Source organism: Colius striatus, chromosome 7 (genome assembly GCF_028858725.1).
Source record: "Colius striatus isolate bColStr4 chromosome 7, bColStr4.1.hap1, whole genome shotgun sequence".
NCBI lineage: Eukaryota > Metazoa > Chordata > Aves > Coliiformes > Coliidae > Colius > Colius striatus.
Genome location: NC_084765.1, coordinates 1,576,819 through 1,590,004, shown reverse-complemented (window position 1 = coordinate 1,590,004; position 13,186 = coordinate 1,576,819). Strand labels below are relative to the sequence as shown.

Sequence of the window (13,186 nt, the reverse complement as noted above, 5' to 3'; positions counted from 1 at the left end):
GTGATCTCTGGGCACAGCTCTGCTCCTCACGCACAAGGCGGGAGCCCAAAGCCCAGCGGGGTGGCCTCAGCAGCCATCTCCACACCCTTTGTCCTGCCGAGCCTGGAGGCCCCGTGTGCTGGGGCTCTTGCAGCAGCACACTTCCAGGAGCACTGCTTGGTAGGAGGCTGGGGAAGGGGAAGGGGAAGGGGAAGGGGAAGGGGAGGTGGCTGCTGGGCAGGGGCTGGGCAGAAGGGAACCTGTCCAGGGCACGGCAGGGGACAGGGTCTTTCCTGGTGCAGCCTAGGGCTGACGTGGGGCTGTGGGGAGAGACAGCGCCTGCTGGGAATGTTGATGGCCCTCAAATCCTTCTGACCCCTCATGTCACATAGGTTTTGGGAGAGGGAGAAGGCACCACCGAGAGCAGGGATGCTCACCATGGAGGAGACCAACACCACAGACCTGTCCCTCAGCAACGAGACATCTGGATATGAAGACTCCCACGATATTTATCGATCTGACTGCATAGAACATCATTGGATACTAATAATTTCCGGTGTCTGTATCGGTGTTTGCCTGTGTGGCTTCGTGGGGAATGTGGTAGTTGTGTGGTTCCTGAGCTTCCAGATGAAGAAGAACCCCTTCACTGTCTACGTCCTGAATCTGGCCGTTGCTGACTTGGCTCTGCTCTTGTTCCTTGCTGCATGTCTTACTTTACTAATCCTTACAGAAATCTATTGTCTGTATTCAGCTGAATATTATTATGTGACTATTATCCTGTTGGCCCTGTATACGTTTTCGTCCTTTGCCAGCATGTACCTCCTGTCAGCAATGAGCTTGGACAGGTGCCTGTCTGTCCTGTTCCCAATCTGGTACCGATGCCGCCGCCCAGGGAACTTGTCTGGCATCACGTGTGGGGTGCTCTGGGCTCTCGCTGCACTTTTTGCTTCTGTGATTCTCATTTTTTGTTTTTTAGGTATAAACTGTCTTTCAGTCACACAAAGTGTAATCACTGTGAATGTTCTCATTTTCTCTTTATTCCCTTTCCTTTCCAACCTGGCCCTGTTCATCAGACTCCGCTGTGGTGCACGCAGACGACACCCAGGGAAACTCTATGTTGCTGTCCTGCTCAGTGTGACCTTCCTGTTCATCTTTGGGACTGCTTTATGTGTGGCAAGTTTCACTGAGTACCTCTTAAATAATATTCTTCACTTTTTAATCCTTATCTTTGTGACATCGCTGAACAGCAGCGTCAACCCCGTCATTTACTTCCTGGTGGGGAGCTGCCGGCAGCGCCGCTTCCATGGCTCTGTCAAAGTCGCCCTGCGCCGAGTGTTTGAGGAGAAGGCGCCGAGCGAGGACGGGAGCCGCGGGCCGGGGGACACTGCGGCCGAGACCTCGCTCTGAGGCAGCGCCGGCCACGAGCCCTGGAGCCGCGGCCCCTACAGACAGCCGGGGCTGGAGGCCGGCGGGCACGAGGCACAGGCCCAGCGCAGCACGGCCCGGCCGCGCTCCGGCCCTCTGCCCGGCCTCTGCCCTCGCTGCCCCGGCCCCACAATAAACTCGGCCTCCTTTGGCCCAGCAGACGAGTGCTGTGCTGCTTTGGGGCACCTCTTGCCTGGGGAAGGGCTGGCACAGGATGCACAGGAGAGCTCGGCCCGGCTCTGCTGGAACGGTGACACAAATGGGCGAGACAAGGGCGCTATGATGGGTGAGGGGAGAATCTGTGGTGTAGAGATACAGGGTAAAATACAGTTTGGAGACAGAGAAACAGAAAGGGAGAATAAGAGAAACAGACACACTGAGGAAGAGGGATAGAGAGAATGAAGGAAATAGGCAAGGCAAGGCAAGGCAAGGCAAGGCAAGGCAAGGCAAGGCAAGGCAAGGCAAGGCAAGGCAAGGCAAGGCAAGGCAAGGAAAGGAAAGGAAAGGAAAGGAAAGGAAAGGAAAGGAAAGGAAAGGAAAGGAAAGGAAAGGAAAGGAAAGGAAAGGAAATGCAGAGCAAGGTGAGCTGTCTCCATGGTGGCCCTGAGTGATGTTTGGAGAGTAGAAACATTGCAGGTCACATTCCTTGTGGGGCCCGGTGCAAAGCATGGAGGCAATGGTGAAGGTGAGGAGCCTGGGGAGTTTCAAAAGGGGCAGTGGGGAAGCCCTTGGGCTGTCACACGTCCTCACACTGGTGATTTCCCCAGGCACACGGTCTCCTGGTCCAGCAGCAGACACACATAGAAAAAGCCAGAAGCCTCTCTCCTGGTGAAAGCAAACCAGTGGGCAAGGGCGGAAAGGAAAGAGCTGACGTGGCCAACTCCTCCTGACAAGATCACTGTCCATGGGACATGTGAGGGGAAGCTGTCACTGATGTGATGAGATCATGAGGGGAGGCTCCTGAGCACGGGACGTGATCTCTGGGCACAGCTCTGCTCCTCACGCACAAGGCGGGAGCCCAAAGCCCAGTGGGTTGGCCTCAGCAGCCATCTCCACACCCTTGGTCCTGCCAAGCCTGGAGGCCCCGTGTGCTGGGGCTCTTGCAGCAGCACACTTCCAGGAGCACTGCTTGGTAGGAGGCTGGGGAAGGGGAAAGGGAAGGGGAAGGGGAAGGGGAAGGGGAAGGGGAAGGGGAGGTGGCTGATGGGCAGGAGCTGGCAGAAGGGAACCTGTCCTGGGCACGGCAGGGGACAGGCTCTTTCCTGGTGCAGCTGGGGCTGACGTGGGGTTGTGGGGAGAGACAGCGAGTGCTGGCAACTGTGATGGCCCTCAAATCCTTCTGACCCCTCATGTCTTGTAGGAGGTGTTGGGAGAAGGAGAAGGCACCAGCCAGAGCAGGGCCACTCACCATGGAGGAGACCAACACCACAGATCTGTCCCTCAGCAACGTGACATCTGGATATGAACACTTCAACACATCTAGTCCCTACAGATGCATATGGGACTATAGGTTACAGATCATTTCGGGTGTTTCTATCGGTGTTTGCCTGTGTGGCCTCGTGGGGAATGTGGTAGTTGTGTGGTTCTTGGGTTTCCAGATGAAGAAGAACCCCTTCACTGTCTATGTCTTGAACCTGGCTGTCGCTGACTTATCCCTGCTCCTCTTCCTTCCTGCATATCTTACTTTACAAATTCTTAGACAATTCCATTGTTATATTGTAATTGAATACGGTCTACTCTTTGATATCCTTTTGACCTTATTTATGTTTTCCTATTTTGCCAGCATGTACCTCTTGTCAGCAATGAGCCTGGAGAGGTGCCTGTCTGTCCTGTTCCCAATTTGGTACCGATGCCACCGCCCAGAGAACTTGTCTGGCATCACGTGTGGGGTGCTCTGGGCTCTCGCTGCACTTTCTGCTTCTGTGGTTTTCACCGCTTGCCGTTTCATAATATACTGTCCAATAGTTAACCATTGCGTGAACTCTGTGAATGTTCTCATTTTCTCTGTATTCCCTTTCCTTTCCAACCTGGCCCTGTTCATCAAACTCCGCTGTGGTACATACAGACGACACCCAGGGAAACTCTATGTTGCTGTCCTGCTCAGTGTGACCTTCCTGTTCTTCTTTGGGATTCCATTCAGTGTGTTCCTGTCAATTAATTATTATTATCGAAACCTCTTTTTCCCTTATGTGACGTGTTTCCTGACATCGCTGAACAGCAGCGTCAACCCCGTCATTTACTTCCTGGTGGGGGGCTGCCGGCAGCGCCGCTTCCATGGCTCTGTCAAAGTCGCCCTGCGCCGAGTGTTCGAGGAGAAGGCGCCAAGCGAGGACGGGAGCCGCGGGCAGGGGAACACTGCGGCCGAGACCTCGCTCTGAGGCAGCGCCGGCCACGAGCCCTGGAGCCGCGGCCCCTACAGACAGCCGGGGCTGGAGGCCGGCGGGCACGAGGCACAGGCCCAGCGCAGCACGGCCCGGCCGCGCTCCGGCCCTCTGCCCGGCCTCTGCCCTCACTGTCCCGGCCCCACAATAAACTCGGCCTCCTTTGGCCCAGCAGACGAGTGCTGTGCTGCTTTGGGGCACCTCTTGCCTGGGGAAGGGCTGGCACAGGATGCACAGGGCAGCTCAGCCCACCTCTGCCGGCCAAGGAGAGTAGGACTCTGCCAGAAGGGTGGCACGAATGGGAAGGACAAGGGGACCATGATGGATGAGGGGGGAATCTGTGGTAAAGAGAGCAAGATACAGGGTAATATACAATTTGGAGACAGAGAACAGAAAGGGAGAAGTAGAGAGAGAGAAATGCTGAGGTAGAAGGATAGAGAGAATGAAAGAAAATGGCAAAGGAAAGGAGAAAGAAAGGAAAGAGCAAAGAAAAAGGGGAGAATGGGAAAGAAAAAGCACTGCAGAACAAGGTGAGCTGTCTCCATGGTGCTGCTGAATGAGATATGGAGAGCAGAAACATTCCTCATGGGGTGTTATGTAACCCATGGAGGCAATGGCAAAGGTGACGAGCCTGGGGAGTCTCATCAGGGACAGCAGGGAAGCCCTCATGCTGTCACACATCCCCACACTGGTGATTTCCCCAGGCAGATGATTTCCCCAGCACCAGACAGACACACTAAAAGCCAGAGCCCCCCCCAATGGTGAGACCACAACCACAGACAAGGGAGAAGGGGAAGAGTCTGTGGCCAGCTCCTCCTGATAAGATCACTGTCCATGGGACATGTGAGGGGAAGTTGTCACTGATGAGAAGAGATTGTGAGGGTAGGCTCCTGAGCACGGGATGTGATCTCTGGGCACAGCTCTGCTCCTCACGCACAAGGCAGGAGCCCAAAGCCCAGCGGAGTGGCCTCAGCAGCCATCTCCACACCCTTTGTCCTGCCAAGCCTGGAGGCCCCGTGTGCTGGGGCTCTTGCAGCAGCACACTTCCAGGAGCACTGCCTGGTAGGAGGCTGGGGAAAAGGAAGGGGAAGGGGAAGGGGAAGTGGCTGCTGGGCGGGGGCTGGGCAGAAGAAAACCTGTCCTGGGAATGGCAGGGGACAGGATTTTTCCTGGTACAGCCTAGGGCTGACGTGGGGCTGTGGGGAGAGACGGCGCCTGCTGGGAACTGTGATGGCCCTCGATTCCTTTTGACCCCTCATGTCTTGTAGGAGGTGTTAGGAGAGGGAGAAGGCACCACCCAGAGCAGGGCCACTCACCATGGAGACCAACATCGCAGACCTCATTCTGATCAACGTGACATCTGGATATGAAGATGTCCAATATATTTATCGATCTCACTGCATACGTCATTATTGGATACTGATCATTTCGGGTGTCTGTATCGGTGTTTGCCTGTTTGGCCTTGTGGGGAATACGCTGGTTGTTTGGTTCCTGGGATTCCAGATGAAGAAGAACCCCTTCACTGTCTACGTCCTGAATCTGGCCGTTGCTGACTTGGCTCTGCTCCTCTTCCTTGCTGTTGGTCTTTCCTTAGAAATTCTAATTGCAGTCTATTGTCTGTATTCAGAAGTATTTTATTACATTGATATCATCCTGTTGGCCCTGTATATGTTTTCATCCTTTGCCAGCATGTACCTCCTGTCAGCAATGAGCTTGGACAGGTGCCTGTCTGTCCTGTTCCCAATCTGGTACCGATGCCACCGCCCAGAGAACTTGTCTGGCATCACGTGTGGGGTGCTCTGGGCTCTTGCTGCACTTTCTGCTTCTGTAATTTTCATTCTTTGTTTTTTGGATATAAACTGCCTTCCAGTCACACAAGGTGTAATCACTGTCAATATTCTCATTTTCTCTGTATTCCCTTTCCTTTCCAACCTGGCCCTGTTCATCAGACTCCGCTGTGGTGCACGCAGACGACACCCAGGGAAACTCTATGTTGCTGTCCTGCTCAGTGTGACCTTCCTGTTCTTCTTTGGGATTCCATTCAGTGTGTTGCTTTTCATTACTGAGATCTGGTTTAATATTCTTCACTTTGTAATGTTTCTCTTTCTGACATCGCTGAACAGCAGCGTCAACCCCGTCATTTACTTCCTGGTGGGGAGCTGCCGGCAGCGCCGCTTCCATGGCTCTGTCAAAGTCGCCCTGCGCCGAGTGTTCGAGGAGAAGGCGCCGAGCGAGGACGGGAGCCGCGGGCCGGGGGACACTGCGGCCGAGACCTCGCTCTGAGGCAGCGCCGGCCACGAGCCCTGGAGCCGCGGCCCCTACAGACAGCCGGGGCTGGAGGCCGGCGGGCACGAGGCACAGGCCCAGCGCAGCACGGCCCGGCCGCGCTCCGGCCCTCTGCCCGGCCCCTGCCCTCACTGTCCCGGCCCCACAATAAACTCGGCCTCCTTTGGCCCAGCAGACGAGTGCTGTGCTGCTTTGGGGCACCTCTTGCCTGGGGAAGGGCTGGCACAGGATGCACAGGGGAGCTCGGCCCATCTCTGCCGGCCAAGGAGAGTAGGACTCTGCCAGAAGGGTGGCACGAATGGGCAGGACAAGGGGACCATGATGGATGAGGGGGGAATCTGTGGTAAAGAGAGCAAGATACAGGGTAATATACAATTTGGAGACAAAGAACAGAAAGGGAGAAGTAGAGAGAGAGAAATGCTGTGGTAGAAGGATAGAGAGAATGAAAGAAAATGGCAAAGGAAAGGAGAAAGAAAGGAAAGAGCAAAGAAAAAGAAAGGAGAGAATGGGAAAGAAAAAGCACTGCAGAACAAGGTGAGCTGTCTCCATGGTGCTGCTGAATGAGATGTGGAGAGCAGAAACATTCTGCATGGGGTGTTATGTAACCCATGGAGGCAATGGCCAAGGTGACGAGCCTGGGGAGTCTCATCAGGGACAGCAGGGAAGCCCTCATGCTGTCACACATCCCCACACTGGTGATTTCCCCAGGCAGATGATTTCCCCAGCACCAGACAGACACACTAAAAGCCAGAGCCCCCCCCAATGGTGAGACCACAACCACAGACAAGGGAGAAGGGGAAGAGTCTGTGGCCAGCTCCTCCTGACAAGATCACTGTCCATGGGACATGTGAGGGGAAGCTGTCACTGATGAGATGAGATCGTGAGGGGAGGCTCCTAAGCACGGGACGTGATCTCTGGGCACAGCTCTGCTCCTCACGTACACAAGGCAGGAGCCCAAAGCCCAGCAGGGTGGCCTCAGCAGCCATCTCCACACCCTTTGTCCTGCCGAGCCTGGAGGCCCCGTGTGCTGGGGCTCTTGCAGCAGCACACTTCCAGGAGCACTGCCTGGTAGGAGGCTGGGGAAGGGGAAGGGGAAGGGGAAGGGGAAGGGGAAGGGGAAGGGGAAGGGGAAGGGGAAGGGGAAGGGGAAGGGGAGGTGGCTGCTCGGCAGGGGCTGGGCAGAAGGGAACCTGTCCAGGGCATGGCAGGGGACAGGCTCTTTCCTGGTGCAGCCTAGGGCTGACGTGGGGCTGTGGGGAGAGACAGCGCCTGCTGGGAATGTTGATGGCCCTCAAAGCCTTCTGACCCCTCATGTCACATAGGAGGTGTTGGGAGAGGGAGAAGGCACCACCCAGAGCAGGGATGCTCACCATGGAGGAGACCAACACCACAGACCTGTCCCTCAGCAACGAGACATCTGGATATGAAGACTCCCACGATATTTATCGATCTCACTGCATAGAACATCATTGGATACTAATAATTTCCGGTGTCTGTATCGGTGTTTGCCTGTGTGGACTCGTGGGGAATGTGGTAGTTGTGTGGTTCCTGGGCTTCCAGATGAAGAAGAACCCCTTCACTGTCTACGTCCTGAATCTGGCCGTTGCTGACTTGTATCTGCTCTTGTTCCTTGCTGCATGTCTTACTTTACTAATCCTTACAGAAATCTATTGTCTGTATTCAGCTGAATATGATTATGTGAGTATTATCCTGTTGGCCCTGTATACGTTTTCGTCCTTTGCCAGCATGTACCTCCTGTCAGCAATGAGCTTGGACAGGTGCCTGTCTGTCCTGTTCCCAATCTGGTACCGATGCCGCCGCCCAGGGAACTTGTCTGGCATCACGTGTGGGGTGCTCTGGGCTCTCGCTGCACTTTTTGCTTCTGTGATTCTCATTTTTTGTTTTTTAGGTATAAACTGTCTTTCAGTCACACAAAGTGTAATCACTGTGAATGTTCTCATTTTCTCTTTATTCCCTTTCCTTTCCAACCTGGCCCTGTTCATCAGACTCCGCTGTGGTGCACGCAGACGACACCCAGGGAAACTCTATGTTGCTGTCCTGCTCAGTGTGACCTTCCTGTTCATCTTTGGGACTGCTTTATGTGTGGCAAGTTTCACTGAGTACCTCTTAAATAATATTCTTCACTTTTTAATCCTTATCTTTGTGACATCGCTGAACAGCAGCGTCAACCCCGTCATTTACTTCCTGGTGGGAGGCTGCCGGCAGCGCTGCTTCAGGGGCTCCGCCACAGACGCCCTGCGCCGAGTGTTCGAGGAGAAGGCGCCGAGCGAGGACGGGAGCCGCGGGCCGGGGGACACTGCGGCCGAGACCTCGCTCTGAGGCAGCGCCGGCCACGAGCCCTGGAGCCGCGGCCCCTACAGACAGCCGGGGCTGGAGGCCGGCGGGCACGAGGCACAGGCCCAGCGCAGCACGGCCCGGCCGCGCTCCGGCCCTCTGCCCGGCCTCTGCCCTCACTGTCCCGGCCCCACAATAAACTCGGCCTCCTTTGGCCCAGCAGACGAGTGCTGTGCTGCTTTGGGGCACCTCTTGCCTGGGGAAGGGCTGGCACAGGATGCACAGGGGAGCTCGGCCCATCTCTGCTGGCCAAGGAGAGTAGGACTCTGCCAGAAGGGTGGCACGAATGGGCAGGACAAGGGGACCATGATGGATGAGGAGGGAATCTGTGGTAAAGAGAACAAGATACAGGGTAAAATACAGTTTGGAGACAGAGAAACAGAAAGGGAGAAGTAGAGAGAGAGAAATGCTGAGGTAGAAGGATAGAGAGAATGAAAGAAAATGGCAAAGGAAAGGAGAAAGAAAGGAAAGAGCAAAGAAAAAGGAAGGAGAGAATGGGAAAGAAAAAGCACTGCAGAACAAGGTGAGCTGTCTCCATGGTGCTGCTGAATGAGGTGTGGAGAGAGAAACATTTCAGGTCACATTCTCTGTGGGGCCCTTTGTAACCCATGGAGGCAATGGCGAAGGTGATGGGCCTGGGGAATTTCATCAGGGGCAGTGGGGAAGCCCTCGCGCTGTCACAGGTCCTCACATTGAATATTTACCCAGGCAGACGGACTCCTGGTCCAGGATCAGATAGACAGCTAAAGCCAGAGCCCCCCTCATGGTGAGACCACAACCATAGACAAGGGAGGAGGGGAAGGGGCTGACATGGTCAGCTCCTTCTGACAAGATCACTGTCCATGGGACATGTGAGGGGAAGCTGTCACTGATGTGATGAGATTGTGAGGGGAGGCTCCTGAGCACGGGATGTGATCTCTGGGCACAGCTCTGCTCCTCACGCACAAGGCAGGAGCCCAAAGCCCAGCGGGGTGGCCTCAGCAGCCATCTCCACACCCTTTGTCCTGCCGAGCCTGGAGGCCCTGTGTGCTGGGGCTCTTGCAGCAGCACACTTCCAGGAGCACTGCTTGGTAGGAGGCTGGGGAAGGGGAAGGGGAAGGGGAAGGGGAAGGGGAAGGGGAAGGGGAAGGGGAAGGGGAAGGGGAAGGGGAAGGGGAAGGGGAAGGGGAGGTTGCTGCTGGGCAGGGGCTGGGCAGAAGGGAACCTGTCCTGGGCACGGCAGGGGACAGGCTCTTTCCTGGTACAGCTGGGGCTGGCGTGGGGCTGTGGGGAGAGACAGCGAGTGCTGGGAACTGTGATGGCCCTCAAATCCTTCTGACCCCTCATGTCTTGTAGGAGGTGTTGGGAGAAGGAGAAGGCACCAGCCAGAGCAGGGCCACTCACCATGGAGGAGACCAACACCACAGACCTGTCCCTCAGCAACGTGACATCTGGATATGAAGACTCCCAGGATATTTATCCATCTCACTGCATAGAACAGTATTGGATACTGATAGCTTTGGGTGTCTGTATTGGGATTTGCCTGTGTGGCTTCGTGGGGAATATGCTCGTTGTGTGGTTCCTGGGCTTCCAGATGAAGAAGAACCCCTTCACTGTCTACGTCCTGAATCTGGCCGTTGCTGACTTGGCTCTGCTCCTCTTCCTTCCTGCACGTCTTACTTTACAAATTCTTAAAGAAATCTATTGTCTGTATACAGAAGTATCTAATTACACTAGTATTATCCTGTTGGCCCTGTATATGTTTTCATCCTTTGCCAGCATGTACCTCCTGTCAGCAATGAGCTTGGACAGGTGCCTGTCTGTCCTGTTCCCAATCTGGTACCGATGCCGCCGCCCAAGGAACTTGTCTGGCATCACGTGTGGGGTGCTCTGGGCTCTCGCTGCACTTTCTCCTCCCGTGATTTTCATTGTTTGTTCTTCAAGTATAAACTGCCTTCCAGTCACACAAGGTGTATTCACTGTGAATATTCTCATTTTCTCTGTATTCCCTTTCCTGTCCAACCTGGCCCTGTTCATCAGACTCCGCTGTGGTACATACAGACGACACCCAGGGAAGCTCTATGTTGCTGTCCTGCTCAGTGTGACCTTCCTGTTCATCTTTGGGACTGCTTTATGTGTGGCAAGTTTCATTGAGTACATCTTCAATAATATACTTTACTTTGTAATGTTTGTCTTTGTGACATCGCTGAACAGCAGCATCAACCCCGTCATTTACTTCCTGGTGGGGGGCTGCTGGCAGCGCCGCTTCAGGGGCTCCACCACAGACGCCCTGCGCCGAGTGTTCGAGGAGAAGGCGCCGAGCGAGGACGGGAGCCGCGGGCCGGGGGACACTGCGGCCGAGACCTCGCTCTGAGGCAGCGCCGGCCACGAGCCCTGGAGCCGCGGCCCCTACAGACAGCCGGGGCTGGAGGCCGGCGGGCACGAGGCACAGGCCCAGCGCAGCACGGCCCGGCCGTGCTCCGGCCCTCTGCCCGGCCTCTGCCCTCACTGTCCCGGCCCCACAATAAACTCGGCCTCCTTTGGCCCAGCAGACGAGTGCTGTGCTGCTTTGGGGCACCTCTTGCCTGGGGAAGGGCTGGCACAGCAGGGCTCTTTCAGAAGGGTGGCAGGAATGGGCAGGCCAAGGACGCCATTGTAGTTTCTCCTCAGCACCACCACGCTCAAGACAAAGTGAAAGGTTGAGAAAGGAGGAGGGACAATTGTTGTCATGGGAAGAAGAAGCGTGGTTCATCCATGGGGTAATACAGCCACCTTCTGACCCTGGTTCCTCAGCATGGCTGTACCTCTACAGATGCGTCCACCCCAATCTGATGTGGAGGTTTGGGCTCCTGGGAGAGCCACTTACTCCTTGAAGCCAAGAATACCTTCATGAGGAGAGACTAGCTGGCAACCCACTCCAGTAAAATCTCCCTCCTGTCCCATAGAATCCCTCTGTCTCCTCCTGGGCTTTGCAGACACCCCCGAGCAGAAGCAGGAGCAGAAGCAGGAGCCTCAGGTTCCTTTGCACACTGGCCTGGGAGGGTTGTGGGGTCACATCCAGCACAGGGCCACCCGTGTTATCACAAATATCTGTGGGGCTGATGCCTCTAGATGGCAGGAGAGGGGTACGGATCACACCAAGCACACTTGCTCTTCCTCTGAGGACGATCTCTACACTCCCAGAACCAACACCAGGCAGGGCTGCAGAGCTGGAGGAGAAAGAAGAGCTCCCAGAACCAACACCAGGCAGGGCTGCAGAGCTGGAGGAGAAAGAAGAGCTCCCAGAACCAACACTAGGCAGGGCTGCAGAGCTGGAGGAGAAAGAAGAGCTCCCAGAACCAACACCAGGCAGGGCTGCAGAGCTGGAGGAGAAAGAAGAGCTCCCAGAACCAACACCAGGCAGGGCTGCAGAGCTGGAGGAGAAAGAAGAGCTCCCAGAACCAACACTAGGCAGGGCTGCAGAGCTGGAGGAGAAAGAGGAGCGTTCCCTTATACTCTAAGTGGGAATCTATCACACACTTTAATGCCAAGGATGAATCATTCTGAGAAAAGCATGGCTTTGATAGTATCAGGGCATTATGAGTAGCGTGTTCCCAGCAGTCACGGTCGTGCCAAGATGTTCACTCAATGTGTTGCTTCCTGGCTGTGGTCCAGAGGAATGGGGCTTGTTGCAACAGTCTATGGCTGCCTGACAAGACGTCGTATCCTCATTGTCACCTCACTGCTGGGGTCTCAAAGAGACCAGGCAGCACAGGAGGGTTCCTGCAAGAGGGCAGGGAATCTGCTCCAGTCCTGCTCTTGTCAAGTCCCTCCAGGAAAACTAAAAGAGGATTTTAGGTCATGTTTCACTTTTTAATATCTCAAAAAAGTTTTGTCCACAGGGACAAAAGCATCCCAAAGGAGCTTTCAGACTCTTTTGTCTTCATTCAGCCAAGGCTATGATACCCTGTCCTCTGAATTTGGAAGGGGAGATGGGGAGAGGTTATGTCTCCTTCAAGTGGGGCTGCACACACGTGCTGAAAGCTTTCCTCAGGAACACCTGAGAACCCTGCCTTGTAGGATGAAGGGCCAAAGCCAGCTGAGGTAGGGAAAGATCAGAAGAACTTTGCAGCATCCCAGAGTTGTTTTACAGAACAAGGCAGGGGCCTTGGTTGAGAGGGGGGATTTTCCTCCCTCTCTCTCACTTTCCTGTCTGTTGGAAAGTAACTTTCTGAGTTACAACCTGTTGTCCAGGAAAGGGTTCCCATTGCCCAGGGAGTGTTTCCCAAGGCAAGATCAGAAGGACCACAATCGTCCCACGTGCTTCTCTTGCTTCCCAGGATCTCCCTTGCCTGGGAGGTCACCCACCCCACCACCTATCTGAGCTGCTGTTTCTGATCAGAGAGATTTATTGCTTTGTTTCTCATGGCTCTGTGCCTGTACTGCACCAAGTGACCCATTTGCATTCCAGCCTGTCTGGTGACATGCAGCTCTGGGCTGAGGGACAAGCCAAAGGGCAGAGAAATTTGTCAGGTCCCAGGAGCCCCAGGATCAGTAGCTCCTGTGGTTGCTATTTCAATCTGCTGATGCCTTTTCTCTCTCCACCCTCCCTGCCAGCTGCATCTTCCCAGCCTTTCCCTTGTGCTCATACTGAAATTCCTGGAGCCTGATGAGGAGTCATACTGAGAAACCAAACCAGCTCAGAAGCAAGGGCCTGGTGGCTTAATTCACAGGCAGAAGAGGGCTGGTGTACCCCTCAGCTCCTTTCCAGCAAGGGCTGACAGACTCAGAGAGGAGAGAGG

General features: G+C 55.0%; 5 protein-coding genes across 5 annotated transcripts; all 5 read left to right on the top strand.

Moving 5' to 3' along the window:
• The first annotated feature begins 417 nt into the window (after nt 1-417).
• On the top strand, nt 418-1,386 carry LOC133625739 (mas-related G-protein coupled receptor member H-like). Its single transcript, XM_061999588.1, has one exon. It carries the CDS (start codon nt 418-420, stop codon nt 1,384-1,386), a length of 969 nt encoding a protein of 322 aa, XP_061855572.1.
• A 1,103-nt stretch (nt 1,387-2,489) lies between these two features.
• On the top strand, nt 2,490-3,782 carry LOC133625738 (mas-related G-protein coupled receptor member H-like). The gene is made up of 2 exons (XM_061999587.1): nt 2,490-2,536; nt 2,765-3,782. Exon 2 carries the CDS (start codon nt 2,814-2,816, stop codon nt 3,780-3,782), a length of 969 nt encoding a protein of 322 aa, XP_061855571.1. The 5' UTR covers nt 2,490-2,536; nt 2,765-2,813.
• A 1,320-nt stretch (nt 3,783-5,102) lies between these two features.
• LOC133625737 (proto-oncogene Mas-like) lies at nt 5,103-6,068 on the top strand. Its single transcript, XM_061999586.1, has one exon. It carries the CDS (start codon nt 5,103-5,105, stop codon nt 6,066-6,068), a length of 966 nt encoding a protein of 321 aa, XP_061855570.1.
• Nucleotides 6,069-7,442: 1,374 nt separating this feature from the next.
• On the top strand, nt 7,443-8,411 carry LOC133625736 (mas-related G-protein coupled receptor member D-like). Its single transcript, XM_061999585.1, has one exon. It carries the CDS (start codon nt 7,443-7,445, stop codon nt 8,409-8,411), a length of 969 nt encoding a protein of 322 aa, XP_061855569.1.
• A 1,399-nt stretch (nt 8,412-9,810) lies between these two features.
• LOC104553385 (proto-oncogene Mas-like) lies at nt 9,811-10,779 on the top strand. The gene has a single exon (XM_010196014.2). It carries the CDS (start codon nt 9,811-9,813, stop codon nt 10,777-10,779), a length of 969 nt encoding a protein of 322 aa, XP_010194316.2.
• Nucleotides 10,780-13,186: the final 2,407 nt, after the last annotated feature.